At 42.4% G+C, this 15,676-nt stretch overlaps 1 protein-coding gene across 3 annotated transcripts in view; it reads right to left on the reverse strand.

Moving 5' to 3' along the window:
• Positions 1-15,676, reverse strand: part of IKBKE (inhibitor of nuclear factor kappa B kinase subunit epsilon) — a 31,703-nt gene extending 16,027 nt beyond the window's left edge. The window contains exons 1-9 of one of the 3 annotated variants that reach the window (XM_051998504.1): positions 15,529-15,676; positions 12,788-12,903; positions 11,714-11,854; positions 10,106-10,235; positions 7,198-7,379; positions 5,450-5,610; positions 3,604-3,714; positions 2,315-2,494; positions 495-691 (exon numbers count right to left, since the gene is read on the reverse strand). In XM_051998504.1, the coding sequence (XP_051854464.1) occupies positions 495-691; positions 2,315-2,494; positions 3,604-3,714; positions 5,450-5,610; positions 7,198-7,379; positions 10,106-10,235; positions 11,714-11,854; positions 12,788-12,874 (1,189 nt within the window). In that variant the 5' untranslated portion in view covers positions 12,875-12,903; positions 15,529-15,676. Of the gene's footprint in view, positions 1-494; positions 692-2,314; positions 2,495-3,603; positions 3,715-5,449; positions 5,611-7,197; positions 7,380-10,105; positions 10,236-11,713; positions 11,855-12,787; positions 12,907-14,601; positions 15,461-15,528 lie in introns of those variants that run through there. The other 2 variants (XM_051998506.1, XM_051998505.1) reach the window with 2 other exon arrangements.

Genomic DNA, 15,676 nt, shown 5'->3' on the forward strand with positions numbered 1-15,676 from the left:
TGTGGTCATTCTAGAGAATAACATGGCTGGCTTCTCTATACCAATTAAAAAGACACTAGTTGGGTACTTTTTCCATCCTTGCTCACGCTGCACCCAACTCCCACATGGCACAGAATTTAAATCCTCTACGTGGAATTAAGGGCAAGACTGGGAGGGATCTCACCCATGCCCATCTAGCTTCATTTAATATAACACATGAAAAGCAATTTAAAACAGGATAGAATTGTTCACTAGTCTTCCTCTTCTCATTAGATCAAGAACTCCCAGAAGCCAAGCTAAGCTGTTACAATCACCCACAATCTCCTGACCCTTCTAGGTGATGGGTGAAGAAGAACAAGGCCCCGAGGAGTCAAGGCAGAGATCAGACAAACACAGCCAGAGCCGGGAATATCCTCCAGGCTTCCTGGGTCCGGGAACCTCGTGGCTTCTGATTTCTCTGCCTTCTGCAGGAGAAGAGTGACAGGAAACGCCAGATACACTTCAGCCCTACTCACGGTCTCTGAAGGCCAGGCCGATGGGATTTTCATTATTTTCATTGAGCAGGATCAAAGGGCTGTGCTCAGTGGTATGGGCCAGGTGTTGGGCAGGAAGGCCGGGCTCCAGGAGGCAAGGATGGCCTTCAAAGAGGTACCCCTGGTGGCTGGGCTCCACGCTGGTCTGCTTATACACGGTCTCCAAGAAGATGGCTATCCTAGAGGCAGGAGGGATAGACCCCGATTTAGAGCTTCAAGGTTCCAGAGCATTCTCCTCAAAAAGGCCAGAGAGGCAGGTAAGGCAGGGATGAAGATTCCCTTTGCAAAGAGAAGGAATCAGAAGCTCAGAGAGATCAAGTGGCTTATGCACAGTCACAGAGCCAGGAAGTGGCAAAGCCCCAGAGTAAATGTCTTGAACCCAGTTCTACTGTCTCCAAGTCCAGGATTCTTTGCTACTTCTCTAAAAGCATGGTTGAAGAAAGATGCGGCTCCAAAGGCCAGCCTGAGTTAGGGTGGGAGAAGAAGAGCCCATAGGGAGGTAGAAGACCATCCAACCTTCCACTTGTGCAGAGCATTCAATCCTGAAGTGCTCTATAGGATATGATAGCAAGGGACAATTTTAGAGAGAGAGAAGTAAATTGAAGCCCAGAGGGGTAAAAAGGTGGCCCTCTGGTCACATGAAACATAGAAAAAACAGAAGCCAGACAGGGCAGCAAAACATAGATTAAAAACAAACACTGGATTTGAAGTCTCAGATTTATATTTATTGCTTATGTAATCAAGGGCAATTTATCTGGACCTCAATTACTTAATCTGTAAAATTAAGCCTTTTGGACCCTAAAGTCTTTTTCTAAGACTAAAGGGCCCATTGAAAACTTATTCATGCATATGTTTTGAAATAAAAAGCTTTAATCAAAAAAAAAACAAAAACAAAAACAAAAACAAAAACAAAAAACAAAACTAAAGGGCCTAAAAGAGGTTCAAGGAATCCTGAAGTTTCAGGGATGTAGATATTATCATTATTATTAACATGTATTTATTGAGCATCTACTATGTATTAGGCAAGGTGATAAGCACTGAGATTTTTTTAAAAAGCAAAAAACAGATGGCTGAACAAAATATAGTATGTGAATATAATAGGATACTGTTGTGCCCAAAGAAATAATGTTAAAATGCAGAGTCATTGAGAGCAGAGAATCCTATGCTTTTTTGTCATGCTTTTCTTTGAATCCTCAAGATTTTAGGGTCTGGCACACACTAAGGGCTTAATGAATGCTAGTTGATAAAAGGGACAGGGTCAGGGAAACCTAGAAATATTTGTATGAACTAATGCAGAGGTAGAAAGAATAGAATAATTTATACAATAAAAATACCATAAAAAAGACAAGTAACTTTGAGAGATCTCAGAACTTTGATCAATACAATGATCACCCACTGTTCCAGAGTACTGAGAGCATGGAATCTGTTCTCTATATCTTGATAGAGAGAGTTCTCTACATCTCTACATCATCTCTACATCTCATTTCTCAAAATGAGAAATCCATTTTTGGATATGACCAATATGCAGTTTTTGTTTGTGCATGTTTGTTACAAGGATTTTCTTTTTACTTTCTTAATAGTGAGGGAGAAGAAAAAAAAATAAATGTTCACTTAAAAATAATTAACCTACCCTTCCCACATAAAACAATTTCCAAACTTCTATTACCCTTCCTCGGACACTCATTCCTCTTCTCTCACACTTTCTTTTCCTCTAGTGAAAGTGTAGAATCTCTCTCTTATACTGGAAGAGGAGGGGAGCTCCTTCCCATCCTCCCTTGCACAATAGCTATGCTCTTACTTACGTATTGTGGGCATGAATGTAGACATGGTGCAGGACAGCCTGAGACAGAGAAAATACATGGATCACGATCCGCTGAAGGATGTCACTGGTCTCAGCGAAGAACTGGTCAAACCCCCAACACTTCTCTTGATCCACCTCCAGGATATTGGCCAGGATAGGCACCAGCTGGCCCTGCAGCCCTCTGTTTCAATCCGGGACATGAATGAACTGTCAGTAGCCAAACCTGTTCCATTTTAGTCCTGTACTCTTTATCATCCATGCAGGAAAATAATAATAACGCTCACTGAAGGAATAGTCAGAACTTTGTGCCTGCTGCCTCCCCTGGCTTCCTTTGTGAGTTAGATCATATCTGTAACAAAAGTCCTTTCCTGACCCCTTTATATTTCTCCCATCACCATTATCAATTTCTTCTTCAGTGCTTTTCCTCCTGAGATAAATTTATCTTATATGTACCCATTTATTTGTATATAGTCTCCCCCATTAGAGTGTGAGCTCATTGGGCAGGGACTATTTTGTGCCTTTCTTCCTGGATCTATCCCCTTCTGCCATTTGTCTCTAAACTTCTTGAAAGGGGTAGTCTAGTCACACAGTAGATAGAGCATCAAGCCTGGAGTCAAAAACAAACAAACAAACAAACAAACAACTAAGTTCAAATCCAGACTCTCTGTGTAGTTCTATGTGATTTACTTAACAGCTGTTTGCCTCAGTTTCCTCATCTGTAAAGTGGGGATATAATAGTATCTACCTCCCAGAGTTGTTATGAGGCTCAAACGGGACAATATTTATAAAGTGCTTCGGCACAGTACCTGGCATGTTTTAAGAACTACATAAATGATGATGATGATGATAACAATAAGGGGCTCCCAACTGTCTCTTCTCTTTCTTTTCTTATACCCTTATAATCTTTCTATCCTCAGTGCCTTTATTAACTCTGTGGGAACTAAGTAGAGCAAGTCTTCCCATTTTACAGATGAGGAAGTCACCAACATTACAAAGCAAGAAGTGTGAAACTAGGAGCTGGAGATGTTGATTCAGGTTTCTTCAGAGTCCAAGGTCAGAATTATTTCTACTAAACTTCAGGAATGGGCTGGTGAGGTTGGATGGGAGAAGAAGGGGGGCCCAGGAGGATGGAACTGACTTAGCATGGCATTGACGAAGGAACGGACAAAGCTTATCACAGATCCAGCCAGGACTGGGGCCAGGATGCAGAAGTCTTAGCTCCCAGTTGGAAAAAAAGATATGGGACAGACCCAGACCTTGATCTTCCTCAGCCCCAGGATCACTACTTACAAGGATAACCTGCAGGTGATAGGCAGCTTGTAACTCCACTCCAGGGGACCATTCTCTCGTTTTTGAGTCCCTGAAATAGCCCCAGCTGGTTTTTCTGTCGTGATCTTGAACCTGGAAAGAAGGGGAACCCAGGATCAGGAGAGACTCTCAGGTTATCACGTCATTCAGATGAGATAGAAGGGTGGGGAAGAGGGAGAGTCAGAAAGAGTGAAGCAAAGAGACAGAGACAGAGAAACACATACAAAGAGAAACAGAGAGATGTAAAGAAAGAAGAGAGAAATAGAGACACACCCACAGAAATGGAGAAAACAGAAATGGACACCCAAAGAAATGAAAATGTAAAGAGAGAGGGAAAGAGAAGGGGGAGGAAGGAAGTGAAAGAGGAAGGAAAAGAGAAATGGAAGGAAGGAGGGAGAGGAAGGGACAGAAGAGAACAAGGACAAGGGGAGAAAGAGCAAGATATCAAATATCTTGTTTTATCCTCACAACAACCATGGGAGTTAGGTGCTATTGTTATCCCCATTTTATAGATAAGAAAATGGAAGATACATAAGCTAAATGGTTTGCCCAGGGTCACATAGGTTTAAGTATCTGAGGCCAGATTGAATTTGGGTCTTTCTGTCTCCAGACCCAGTACTCTAACCATTGCACCACCTAGGTGGCACATCATAGGAATGGAAGCTTCAAGCAGGCAAGTTCTGTTACATTTTTGTCTTTGTATCTCCATCCTACTTAAACATAGTGTCTGGAACATAATAGGAGCTTAATATATGCTTATTAATCATTATTAATTTTTTCTTTTTCTTCTGTTTTTCTCTCATGGTTTTTCCCTTTTGTTCTGATTTTTCTCTCAGTAAAATTCATAAAGAAATGTGTGCTTTTAAAAAATGAATGTACATGTATAATCAAAAATAAAACAAAAAAAATTTTTTAATGAAGTCACACAGCAATTCAGCGATGATGCTGGCAAACAGGATTCTGGAGTCCTAGCCCTCAGGTAAGTGCCTTCCTACTGTATTCACGTGGGGTTTCCTCCTTTGTCTCTAGTCTTTCTGGACCAGCCATACCTGGTCCTTCTGTATACTCTTACTGCATAATATTCCACCATTTACAATGTCCTTGCCCTTCCTCTCAGCTCCAAAGGCTCTCTCTGATTATTTCAGCCCTGACAATTGAGCCCACATAATTTTAATCCTGAATTCAATTTGGTTCCTATCATTCTCGTGATTTTACATGTGTCCATGCTAGGCTAAAACTCCCTGGATGGGCCTTTGCATCCGCCCTTCTGTCATTTATCCACTCTTCCGCTTGAGTCAGGTACCAGATCACCCACAGCATCCTATATACGCCCAGCACCCAAGATGGCATCTGCCACCTTGTAAATGCTTGGTGAATTTAGTTATACTCAGTAGAACCCTACCAGACTGCTAAGGGGAAGGTCTAGAGTCTCCATCTGGGAATTCCTCGCTCTCAAAGGGAGGCAGAGATAACAGGGTTAGACAGAGAGAATATTGCTATTCTTTGTTGAAGGACTTGTTATGGGGAGAGGAATGGAGGAACCAATGACATATTGGTTATAACCACTGATTAAGAACCAGCTTCTATGCTGGAAAAAATCATGCAATTCTCCTCAAAAGGACCTATGTTCAAAGCCCACCCCCAACATTCATTCTCTCCGTGCCCTGAGGAAATCCCTTCATTCCCCTGGATCTCAGTTTCCCCATCTATACAATGAAAGAGTTGGGTTCTGTGACTTGTGGGGTCCCCTCTGGTCCTGGGTCCAAGAGCCCTCCCACCCCTGAAGGCACTGCTGCCAGTTTTCATTAACTCCTGACCCCTGGCCTACATGATCTCCTTGTTGCGTCGAGGTCCACCAAAGGGGACAAAAGGGAGGCTGCCTGTAGCTGCGTGGTACAGAGTCACCCCAATGCTCCACAAATCTACCGTCACCCCGAAGGCCTTCTGCTGAGGCTTCCGGAGCACTGCTCGCTCATAGACATCTGGGTGCTGTGGAAGGAACAACCAGAGAAGGATTGTTGTTGACGCATGGGGTGAGAAGGGGCCAGTTATTTGGGGGGCACACAAGTGTTCTTTGTCCCTATTGCCCCCACACCTCCTTCTGCTTCCTCTATCTAAAATACAACCAATTTGTAATCCATTTAAGTCACCACCTCATCTTGACAGTGGTATCTGCCCAGAGTCACCATTTCTGACACAATGAGGCAATGGGTCAGAAGACCTGAGTGCGAATCCGGCCTTAGCCATTTAACAAGCTGTGTAGTCTGCTCCCTGCCTCAGTTTTCTCATGTGTATAACAGATTTGGACTTGATAGTTTCTAAGATTTCTTCTTGACCTGATCTGTGATACTCTGAGAAATTATGACACAAAAAGAGTGTCTTTAGACTGAACTTCTCTCAGTTACAAACTCTTCGGGCTTCAGTTTCTTTCTCTGTAAAGGGGCTGGATCTTTCTGTTCTAAATCCCACCATTCCACAAGATGAGCTAATCTCACTTTCCAATGGGCCTTGACCTCCAGTCCAAGACTACATCAGCTCTGGAAATGGCTCTTACTTCCCTTTCTTGGACTGAGGGCCTCTAAAGAACACAATCTGCAGGACAGGAGGAGTCAAATAAAAAAAGGATGGAGGATGAACAGGTTGGTGGCTCAATCTAGCCTGGGGGAAATGGAGGGAAGGCAATGGATAAATCCAGTTGTTCTACCAGTATCAGTATATTACCTATATTAGTATAATATATAGTAACACTACACATTTATATACTGCTACCATACTGTGATATGATATCTGGTCTAATATATGCTGATACTATAGTATAATATGACACATAGTATAATATATGCTGATACTATTGTATAATATGGTACATGGTATAATATATGCTAACACTGTAGCATAATATGATACATGGTAAAATATATACCGATACTATAGTATAATGTGACACATAGTATAATATATGCTGATACTATTGTATAATATGGTACATGGTATAATATATGCTGACACTGTAGCATAATATGATACATGGTAAAATATATACTGATACTATAGTATAATATGACACATAGTATAATATATACTGATACTATTGTATAATATGGTACATGGTAAAATATATGCTGATACTATAATATAATATGATATATAGTATAATATATGCTGATACTATTGTATAATATGGTACGTGGTATAATATATGCTGACACTGTAGTATAATATGATACATGGTATAATATATGTTACTATAGTATAATATGAATCATGATATAATATATATTGTTACCATATTATAATAGAAGATACGATATAATATATACTGATACCATAGTACCATATAATGCATGATATAATATATATTGGTACCATAGTATAATACAATGCAAAGTATAATATATATTGATATACATATATATACATATACATAATATACAATGCATACACATACATATACATATATATGTATATATGTGTATGGATAGATAGATAGATAGACCGACCAAGCTCTGAGGAAATTCCAAGGAAGAGGCTGTAGAAAAGGTTTACAATTCAGAGCGCTCAAAACCCACAACTTACCAGGTATTCTTCTGTCCCATAGACAGAGACAAACTTTTCATCATCTTCAAGCTCCCTGGCAGCCCCAAAGTCTGTCAACTTATAGATGCTCTGTCCATCTTCTCCTAAAAGTCTCATGATGTTCCCAGGTTTGATGTCCCTGTGAACGATGCCATTCTCTCGGAGGTGGTTCATGCCAGCCACTGAAAGCAAGGGGAGATGCTTGTCTCTGTAAGGAAGACTCCCTTGAGGGGTTGAACCAGGAGGATCTCAGAGAGGATTGTGGGAATTTGTTGCTTTTCTTCAGTTGTGTAACTCTTTGTGACCTCATTTGGGGTTTTCTTGGCAGAGATACTGGAATGCTTAGCCATTTCCTTCTCCAGGTCATTTTACAAATGAGGAAATTGAGGCAAATAAGGTCAAGTGATTTGAGAGGTAGATGCTATTATCACCCCCTTTTTATAGATGAGGAAATTGAGGCAAACAGAAGTTAAATGACTTGCCTGGGATCACCTAGCCAGTAAGTATCTGAGGATGTATTTGAACTCAGGAAGGCCTCCCTGGTGGTCTAGTAGTTAGAATTCAGTGCTCTCACCTTCTTAGCCCAGGTTTGATTCCTAGTCAAGGAATAAACTTTTGGGGCAGTTAGTTGGCACAGAGGATAGAACCTGAGACTGGAGTCCTGAAGACCTGAGTTCAAATCCAGCCTCAGAAGCTTAATAGCTGTGTGACCCTGAAAAAATCGTTTAACCCAATTTGCCTCAATTTTCCTATCTGTAAAATAAGCAGGAGAAGGAAATGACAAACCACTCCAGGATCTTTGTTAAGAAAACCCCAAATGGGGTCATAAAGAGTTGGACATGAGTGAATAATGACTTCACAACACTCTATCCACTAGGTCATCTATAATCATCATTGTGATCATTATAGTGAAAATTTCCCATTCATCCATTTACTGAGCTCAGGGGCTCTGATTTCATTTTAAGAAGCAACCTTGTATTAGGTTTATAAGGAAAGGCACTCAGAGTCTAGACCTTCTAGTCCAGCTCTGGGACTTTGGGGTAGTAACAACTACAACAAGAAGGATTTGGGTGAGAGCAAAGGATGGAGTTCTAAAAACCTCAATTTTAAGCTAGATGTTGTCATCAAATATTTGTCAATTCTGGCCCATGTGTTTTCTCCTGTCTGTGGGGGGAGGCAAAGATGCCAGTAAAACCCTGTGAACATGATACATATATCAATGTGTCAAAGGATGCTGGGAAAGAAAGAGTGGATGCAGCTTTGCATTTGGAGTTAGGAAGACCTACATTTAAATCCCCTTTCAGAAATTTACTATCTGTGTAAATCATGTCAATTCCCTGGGTCTCAGCTTCCTCGTCTGTAAAATGCCTAGGGTAAAATCTAAGTTCCTTCTAACTTTATGATTGAATGCTAGATCAATTAACAAACACTTATTAAGCACTTACTATGTGTATGACACTGCAGTAAACATTGGAAATACAAGGAAGAAGGAAAACCAGTTCCTGTTCTTAAGGAGTTTATATTCTAATGAGGGAGAAAACACACACACACATATTCATATACATACTCATACACAATGCATACACACACACACACACCTGTGTGCATATATGTGTATATGTATATATGAACGTGCATATATATACAAAAACATAAAGATAAATATATTTATACTATGTGATATAAACATATATAATAAATATATATCAATATAGACATTTATAAATAAATGTCTGTATATTAAAACATACAAGGTAAATAAATATTAGAGAGTTAGTGGGGATGGCATTAGCATTTGGGGAGGGCCAAGAAAGCCTTGAGTTTGGACTTCAAAGGGACCTCAATTTATAGGTTTGCCTTTGTTTCCAGATGACAAAATTCCAAGGATCTTAACACTAGAGCAATAGGGGCTTTAGAGACCATCTAGTCAACCTCTTTAATTTTAGCTAGGAGGAAACTGAGATCCTGAGAGAATCAGTGGCTTGTTCAAGGGTCACACAGGTGACAATGGGTTTGGATTGAAGAATTTTGAAGCCAGTCTCAGTCAGATACTTATTAGCTGTATGACCCAAAGACAGACCCTCTATCTGCCTGTTTCCTGTTTCCATATGTGATTTCATACGAATCATATGGGCACAATATTAGCACCTAACTTATTCACACTGTGGCCAGAGGAAGCGTTACAAGGACACTATTAAGATCTCTCTGAAGAACTCTGGAATCAATTGCATTACAAGGGAGATACTACTAAAGGACTGCTCAGCACAGAGCACCTGCATCAAAGAAGGCACCATGTTCTTTGAGTGAAACAGAGTTGCAGTAACTCAGAAGAAATGGGAGAGGCACAAATTGAGACATCTTCACCGCAAAAGTTCATATGGATTATTTTTAGAATGTTCCTTCTCAGCTCGTACTGGTCTGCTCAGCCACAGATGGACACACTGTGACTTTACTCCAACAAAGTGAGGTCATTTTGGTCTTCTTCAAAAATGAAAGACAACAACCAATCTCTGATAAGGATCAAAGGGGATATATATATATATATATATATATATATATATATATATATATTTTGTATATATATGTATGTATATATATATGTATACATACATACAAATATATACACACATGTGTGTGTATATATATATGTATATAGATATCTATATATACACATATATATACAAAATATTTTGCAAACCTTAAACTAAATATATGCTAGCTATTATTATTGTTGTTATTATTATCATATTATCATATAACAGAGTTGAAATTTGAATATAGATCTTCTGCCTCCAAATCCATCATTGTCTGATAAGCTCCATTATTGAAGAGAAAATAAAAAAGGCTCAAGCCCAGGGTTCAACCCACCCATCCACCAGATCCCTAGTTATTCCTCCTGAGCACTCACCCACACAGCTCAGGACCACCAGAAACTCAGCCTCTGCTAAGCCAAAGGCATTCTCGGGGTTCTCCAGCACACTAAGCAGGCTACCACCGGAACAGTATTCCATCACCAGCACCTTCTCCTTATCGCCGCCCTGGAGAAAGGATGCCCAGAAAGACCTGTCCTCAGAGCCCCTGGGGAGGGAGATACTGGCAGCTATTAATCCCTCCTCTATGCCCATCTTTTCTGAGATCTCTAAGCTTTGGATCCTCTTACGTTTATTTCCCCAGCCCTTCCTTCCTGGGTGTATCAGGCTGACCAGTTTTCTCTCTCTACCTTCTAGCTACTTCTGATCCTCTCCTTGCCCTGAAGGGATAGTACCCTCTGCACCACAAAATCCTTCCCCACCAAGCTGGAACCCTCCCTACCCAATTTGTAGCTCTATTCTTGCACCCAAACCTGTCTCCTCCAGGAAGTCTTCTCTAAGACAACTGGCTCTAATTGTTTTTGTTTTTTTTACCCCACATACATAATAAATATATAGTCATTTTGAATATGATTTAAAATTTTTCCTTTTTTGTGTTCTAATTGCCCCTGCCAGGGAATTAAAGAGGTCTCCTTCCTTCTCTGTGCTGACATTAAATAAAAATGTATTATTAAGCTCCTACTGTCAGCCAGTAAACATTTATTGTTATTGTTTGTCCTTCACTTTTGAAGAGGATCATGACATCAGGAAGGTGATATCATGACATGGAAGTGAACTGGACTGAAGTGAGGGAAGGCCTTGCAAAGTCACCCACCTCACTTTCCCCTCCAGAGCCATCTGGGTCCCATGGCCAGATCTAGATCAGGATGACTGGAGAGGGCCCTGGATGTGGTGGGAGACCTTGACCTTTTTAAGCTAAAGTCTTCAACAGTTTGATTGAGGTTATACCCATTCAGTGATTAAGGCTAGGTAGCTATAGAGACAAAGAATCTCCTCTTTCACCTTGTCCAAAAAAATCTAAATAAATAAATGAATGAATCTGGGAGAGGAAAACCTTTAGGGTTTCTGGCCAAAGCATATGTCAAGTGCTGTGCTAAGCACTTTGCTAATCATTAGGACTTCAAAGCACAGAAATGAAACAATCTCTGCCCTTAAGACTCTGATCTTTTATTGGGAGAGCCCTGCACATATGTAATTACATACAAAATCAACACAAGGTAATTTGAGGGGAGCAGTTGCTAGCATCTAACGTGAATGATCAGGAAAATCTTGGCATAGAAGATGGCACTTGAGCTGATTTTTGAAAGGAACTGGTGGTTTTAGAAGTAGAGGTGATGAGGGCATGGATTATAGCCATGTGCAAAAGAGCAGAGGTGGGAAATGGGGTACCACATCTGAAGAAGAGTATGAAGATCAATTTGGCTGGAATGCAAAGCATAAAAAGAATGGAAATATAGGTTGGTGCCAGGCTGTCAAGGGCTTCAAAAGCCAAGCATGGGAATTTGTATTTGGTTCAGAAGGCAATAGGGAGCCCTTGATGTTTATGGAATGGGCGAGTGGCTTGGTCGGATGTGAAAAGCACTTTGCAAATGCTGTGCAGCCTAGACTAGAGTGTGGGAGAGTTTTGGCTAATTTACTGAGCATACCATCTCCTCTACCGTGAACAGCTTGACAATGTTTTGATGTTTCAGCTTCCTCAGGACTTCAAACTCCCTCATGCGCACTTCTCGGGGGCGTAGGTAGCTGGCATTGTTGAACACTTTCACAGCAACAAGTTCTCCAGATTTCTGTGAGGGAAGGGGAAGATCACTCCTCACTCCATAGCCAGTGCCTTTGGGACTACCATCGCTATTCTCTACCAGACCCTCAGCATTTACCACTTAGATGAGTAAGATAGGGGCAACGGGGTGACATGATGGCCCTAGCAGCCAGTCTAGAAGCAGGAGTTCCCATCTGGCCTTAGACGCTTACTAAAATCACTTATTGCTTCCCCAAATGAAAAACAAACAATTTTCTAAAAAGGATAACTAAAATAACTCCCCCTATGGCTTTTTCTGAGCTTTTCAGTTCTCCTGTACATTATTGACAGACTGCTTTTCCTCAAACATCCTTCAAACACATCACTCCCTACCTCAGAGAATCTGTAATGGTTCTCTAGTACCCAGTAACTACTAATTGATCTAATTTTTTTCATCAGGACAAGTCTGTGAGGTAGCTGGTTGTATTATCATCATCCTCCATTTTATAGAGGAGAAAACTGAAGCTTACAGGGGTAAAGTGACTTCCGGGCTGTCACATCACAGAGTTGTGTTGTAAACATAAAGGCAAGTGCTTTTCTCTGTGATCCTAGCTTCCTCCAGAGAGTAAAGCTCAAATCTCTGTGTCTTTCAATAAATCAGTCGATAAATACCAAGCACCTACTATGTGCCAGGCACTGTGCTAAGTGCCATCCAGAACACTGGGCTGGATGGGCCAGAGGATCATCGATCTGGAGGTCAGCTCATCCAACACCTTTATTTTATAGCCCAAATGACTTACCCAAAGTCACACAGGCAAAGCTGGGACTTTAGTACCAGTCGCTGATTCTAAATGCATCACTCTTTCTGCCCCATGTGAAAATCCTAAAGCTTTCCACAAAGGTTGAATGGGGGCTCATGGGGGCTCACAAGGCCACACGTGCCCCAGCACTCGATCTACCAGCCCATCCTCCCTGCAGATACCTTGTTTCGAGCTCTGTACACGCTGGCAGTAGCCCCCTGGCCCAGGAGATCTTCCGTGTGCCAAAGGTAATTGGCCGTGCTTTGCATTTCCAATGTTTGGAGTATCCCAGTCCTTTCTGCTGGAGAGAAGAAAAAAGCCAGAGGCATAGAAAGGTATTCAGCAAACCTGTGGGTGCCCCCCCTCCAATTTGAAAGTCTCATTTTCCAAGATTATCCCACAGAGCACATCGGGTTGGTAGTTCTCACTTTTTAGAAGGAGAGGGAAGAAATCTTGATGCACAGATAGGGGGGACTTCCTGAGGGTCACACAGCTCAGTCCCAACAAAGCAAACATTTGAACCAATCTTCCTAAAATCTGGGCATCTCCCCACCATGCACCTGTCTCCTAAGAATGTTCTCACCAAATGGACCAATTTTCTGAGAGAAATTTCTGGCTTCAGCTATGTCTTCCAAGGCCTTAAACACTTCAAGTAACTGATGACTGTACTTGGGATTATACCAGGAAGCAGAAACAATGTTGGGGGAAGGGCCCCAAGGTCAGGCAGCCTAAACCACAACACCAAAAATCTCCAAAATTTCAACACGAACTGGAGCCCCTCCCCATTGGCTCACCAGGGGAACCCACCACTTCCTGTTTTAGCAAACCACCGCCTCCCAGGCAATTGTCTTGGGAGTGTGACATATTGCATGCAGGGAAGAAGGAATAGCAAGAGACAGACATCCCTTAGCCTCAATCCTTATCCCAGCATCCATTCCTATATTCCTGAGGGCTATTTCTTCCGAAGTTAATACTTTTGGAAAAACCTCTCTGAGTCCAAGGTGAAATCATGACCAAACCCAGTGAATGTAACAAGACTGAAGAAGATTCTCTAGCTAATGTTTTAATAGAGTCAGATAGGGGAGATCATAGAGCGTTCTAATGCATCTCCCCAAAATACCCTGTTTTGAATTTGCTATCTAAAAAAGCAAATATCCCATGGACCTTAATTCAACATTGACAATGGTCTGGAAATCCTGGCTCTTAGAGCTGGAAGGGACTTTCCCCCTTTAAGAAAGTTTTCTTTTCATTTTGTAGAGATGCAATTGGGGCCCGGAGAGACTTAATTTTTAAATTGTTAATTAACACATCAGGTCTCTAAAATCTAATGGGAATGAATTTATCTGGTCTTTTTCAATAAGACTGGATGGGAATCAGCAAGGAAGCATTGGTCGCCTTGAAGATGAGAAGTGAAGGATCCTCCCGAATGTACTTAAATTCTACCTATTATCTGTGAAGTAAACCCCAGCTACAGGAAACGGTGACAAAGGGGGGCCTATTAAGGAACTGAAAATGCTCACAAGGACCCAAGTCCTGCTCTCTCCCGACTATATTAGACCTAAACTAAGACTGGAAACTCCATGAGGACAGGGAAACTTTCTCCTCTTTCTATCCCTGCAGTGGAGCAAATGGCAAGTACTTCGTAAATATTTGCTGAATTAATAATTGAGTACCTGGATTTTATTTCTCACCTCTGAAGTCAAAAATTAATAGATTCAAGGAGCATACAAGATACCCTACACGTAAGATCATGCTTTAGGGTTGGAGGGGAAAAAATAATGGAAAGAAAACTACACTTGCCCTCAGAAAACCTACCTTCTAGGGCTGGGGCACAGGGTATAGACATGCGGCAGTTATACAGATAAATAAATGCAAAAAAATTAAGCGCTGGCTTCCCGAGTTGAGTGCCAGGCACACAGCAGAGCTGGGCACTGAGGAAAGGAGAATTAAACCAACCAAATCAAGCCCCACCTGCCAGGGTCTAGACCACACTTACCAGATGCACTTAGTACTGCCTTGAAACCTGACTGTTCTCAGCAAGCTGGAGGATGACCTTTCTGCCTTAAGGAAGCCCAGGAGCTAAAATGCACCTGAAACGATCCAGAGAAGCTCCTAGATGCCACCTGACTGGTTGCAGCGCGAGGCTGAATCCTCCTCATCCTTCCTCCAAAGCTGCCTGCCTTAGCCTTTTAACCCTTTCCTGTTTGTCACACTCCCCACAGGCTGGGGCCCTTGGGGCCAGCCTGGGGGTTTCCAAACCTATTACTCCCCAGAAACTCAGAGCTACTTCCTCCCTGCAGATTCGGGACAGAGACGCAGCATCCACCTGGAAGAGACAGAGCAGAGAACAGAAAGCAGAAGGGGCGGAGACCTAGTCTCCTGAGGAGTTTGGGGACAACAGAGGAAAGAAACGGTAACCTAAAAGCTCCCATGTTTTCCCCAAGGCCCCTCACCAGTATCTTCCCAGAGACCCCAGTGAAATATAAGAAAATCGTAAAATAAAGCGACTACAAGGGACCTGCTGGATGCCATTCAACCCCCTCCCCATTGTACAAGAGAGAAAACTGAGGAGGCTCTTCCAAGGCACAAATAGCCATCATCATCCAAGGTAGGACCTCCGTGTGGACGGGTAGAGAAGAGCCACAGCTGGAGGGAGAGGATTGGGCACCGTCCCACGGCAGGAGGGCTCCTGGGTCCCAGAGCCAGCCAGGGAACATTAGCATGGGGGGATGGCTCATGCTCTCTCTCCCGAGATGCCCAGCCTCCTCTCTTGGTTCCTCCCCATCCAGCCCACTAACCACCCGGAGCATCGGTGCACAAGAACGCCCCCCTCCCCCAGCCCTGGCAAGAGTTGCCACAGCTGCAGTGCCAGGGTCCTCCTGCCTAGGAGAGATGGAGACTCCAGCAGGAGTCCCAGGCTCACCTGAGGCCCCTGCACCAGTAGGTAGGACAGGGCCAGGCCGGGAACATTGGAGCTGAGGGGGCAGGAGCCCGAGACTTCCGTCTCCCCAGCCCTGCCCTAGCACCCAGCCCAGCTTAGCTCAGAACCTTGGCTCTCCTGCTCCAGTACT

Source organism: Antechinus flavipes, chromosome 4, assembly GCF_016432865.1.
Source record: "Antechinus flavipes isolate AdamAnt ecotype Samford, QLD, Australia chromosome 4, AdamAnt_v2, whole genome shotgun sequence".
Classification (NCBI taxonomy): Eukaryota; Metazoa; Chordata; class Mammalia; order Dasyuromorphia; family Dasyuridae; genus Antechinus; species Antechinus flavipes.